At 34.9% G+C, this 2,676-nt stretch overlaps 1 protein-coding gene across 1 annotated transcript; it reads right to left on the reverse strand.

Annotated features, from left to right (window-relative positions):
* Window positions 1-238: 238 nt before the first annotated feature.
* On the reverse strand, window positions 239-561 carry LOC110094922 (peptide methionine sulfoxide reductase B3, chloroplastic; the record flags this gene model as incomplete). The annotated part of the gene is made up of 1 exon (XM_020820266.1): window positions 239-561. A coding segment is annotated over exon 1 (323 nt), but the record flags the coding sequence as incomplete, so codon positions are not given.
* Between the last annotated feature and the right edge of the window lie 2,115 nt (window positions 562-2,676).

Raw genomic sequence — 2,676 nt, forward strand, 5'->3', positions numbered from 1 at the left:
TTAGTCATCCTCCCATGTAGAGAGGTCAAGTCAATGAGGACTTAAATCAGCAACTTTCGAATCAATCATTCTGTACCAATGATCAAAATCCTTCTAACTAACTGTTTTTAGTTTCCCTATGGAACCATTATCCAGAAAAATTATCTCCTGAAATCTCAAATCAACAAAACAAACAGCTCAATCCCAGCAAAATCGGATCAGCAATAACACAAATCGGAGAAGAGAACAGATTAATTACTCGGTCCCCTTGAGGCGAAGGATCCGGAACTGCTCCGGCGAGAGGACCGCCCTCCACTCGTCGTCAGATTTATGAACTGAATCCGTCGACGCCATGGCTACACCAATCCGCCTGTTCCTGCAAGGGAGGCAGTAGAACCCTTGACCGATTCCAGCCTCTGTAGAAGAAATCAATGGGAAAGCAGTGGCCTTTAAGTGTGATCGGTTGCGGATTAAGTTAAAACGGCGCGAAACAGCTTTCGAGCTGGTGCGGAACGGAATGATTAGGGTTCTGTGAGGAACAGGGAATGCGAATGTGAGCCTCGTGAGCTGAAGGATGCCCATTTCACTTAACTGATATATTTTTTTTTTTATCTTTTTCCCTTCAATCTAGAGGTTTTCTTCCCTTATTTTTCTTCTTTGTTTCCTTCTGCCATTTATATGGGGGGAATGCGAAGCCAGCGACGGGCCTCTAAAGCAGAATTATTAGATCCTACCACTGGGGATGCAGAGTAACATTCGGTAGGCAAAATGATAAAAAACTCGGTATATTTTGGTATAGGCGCGATTTTACCTACGACCAAATGTTCCTCTACATCCTTACACCGAACCAAATAAAAGTTCCCTCTAAAGGCAGATGAAGCCCGGACCGGACGAGAGTTTTACATTTGTAATTTGTTTGCTGCAATTTTTTCGAGTTTATTTTTATTTTTTTATGACCAACACTGATTTTATTTTTAAGTGTGTTGATTGCAAAAAAAATCTTTAAATAGAGACTTTCAATATAATTTGTGAATTTTAAAACACATTTGAATATGACACAGTTGCATATTATGGTATACTGTTTTTTTCAAAAATAAAGTCGAATTAAAATTTGATAAATAGCTAATTAGAATTATATTCGAGCGGTAATAATTTCATTGACTCCTAAATATCATAATTCAAATATTTTGAGAGGGGAACAAGCCGAATGAATAAAGGTTGCTATCTTCCATCGCATAAGAGGCTTGTTGTGTGTATAACAGTCATGCTCCGTTGAACAATACTCATAAAGGTCTCATGTATCTGTTGACATGTAGAAGGTGGTACAAATCATATTCGTAATACATCAATAAACTCCTCCCAGTTGATAAGGGAGTTCATTCTCCCTTGAAATTTCACCTCATGCTGGCTTAGTCATCAACGCTCAACCTCTTCATCTAAGAGAAAAATAGCTAGAGGTATCTTCCTCTTAGGTGGACACTACATACTGTCAAATGTATTCTCCAACCTCAACCAATCCTCTGTTGTTTTGAGCTCAACATCATCCTCAAATCTTTGAGGCTTCAATCTCATAAACATATGTAAGTAATGATCTACATCATCAAATCAGACATAAGAAATCCTACTCTGTGCCTTGCTCATTAGCTGGGATATCAAACTAGCAAATTGTGTAATAATATTATAACTAACTGCATGAGTGGTACTCTATACGAGTGTTGCTTGATTGGCACTCTGCTCATTAATCCTATCTATTTCTTGTATATTTATAACCATATAGAACACACGGTTAAATATACACATGAAAAAAAAAAAAAGCAAAAAGGAATGCCTAGACATGCCCAAAACTATCTTACTTTGCTTACAAATCAAGTCATATAGCTCTGTTTTATGACTAGGTTTCCAAACAACATTACTCTAATACCAAAGAGGGGAAATCACAACCAAACCCAATAACACCCACAAACGAATCATGTCTAATCGTATTAACTTACATTTGGTCAGCCCAAGATTAGAGTTTTAGAAAACTTTTTAGAATTTATTTTTTCAGTTGAGCTTAAAATAAACAATAGACTACATAGCTTTTAATAACTTCTAATATATAGAAAATATCTCATCTATAAACTTTTCTTTTCATTTATTATCAAAATGTATACACAAAATTATACTAAGGACATGAGTATATAATAAACTACATAACATAGCAAGTTAAATAACTAGTCATTGGCTATATCAAAAGGAGAAATACATATACAAACTCAAGCAAATCAAATCCTGACTCGGCTATTCAATGGGTTCTTTCCCTTTCTCAGACCCTGAAATAGAATGTAAATAAAATGTGAGCCAATATAGCTGAGCAGGCCACACTTACAAATATAAACTTTCAAATTTTTATTTATTATATATTTGGCTGAATTTACAAGTAGTTTATAAAAAATGAAAAATATTGAGCATTTCATTACTTATATATATCTAAATTAAAATAAATTGTACACTAAAAGTAAATAAACATGCACTTCATATATCAGAACAAAAAATAATAGATTTCTCTCAGGTCCTTATATCTTCCATTAACATAGAATTAAGATAATTATGGCCCTTATGTGCTGACATATCAGAAATATACCCTTATGACTCCCACTTAACACTAGAACAAAATATGCATGTATCACCAAAACACAGTGTTCATGTAGCAACAAT

This window comes from Dendrobium catenatum, unplaced genomic scaffold (assembly GCF_001605985.2).
Source record: "Dendrobium catenatum unplaced genomic scaffold, ASM160598v2 original_scaffold_95314, whole genome shotgun sequence".
Taxonomy (NCBI): domain Eukaryota; kingdom Viridiplantae; phylum Streptophyta; class Magnoliopsida; order Asparagales; family Orchidaceae; genus Dendrobium; species Dendrobium catenatum.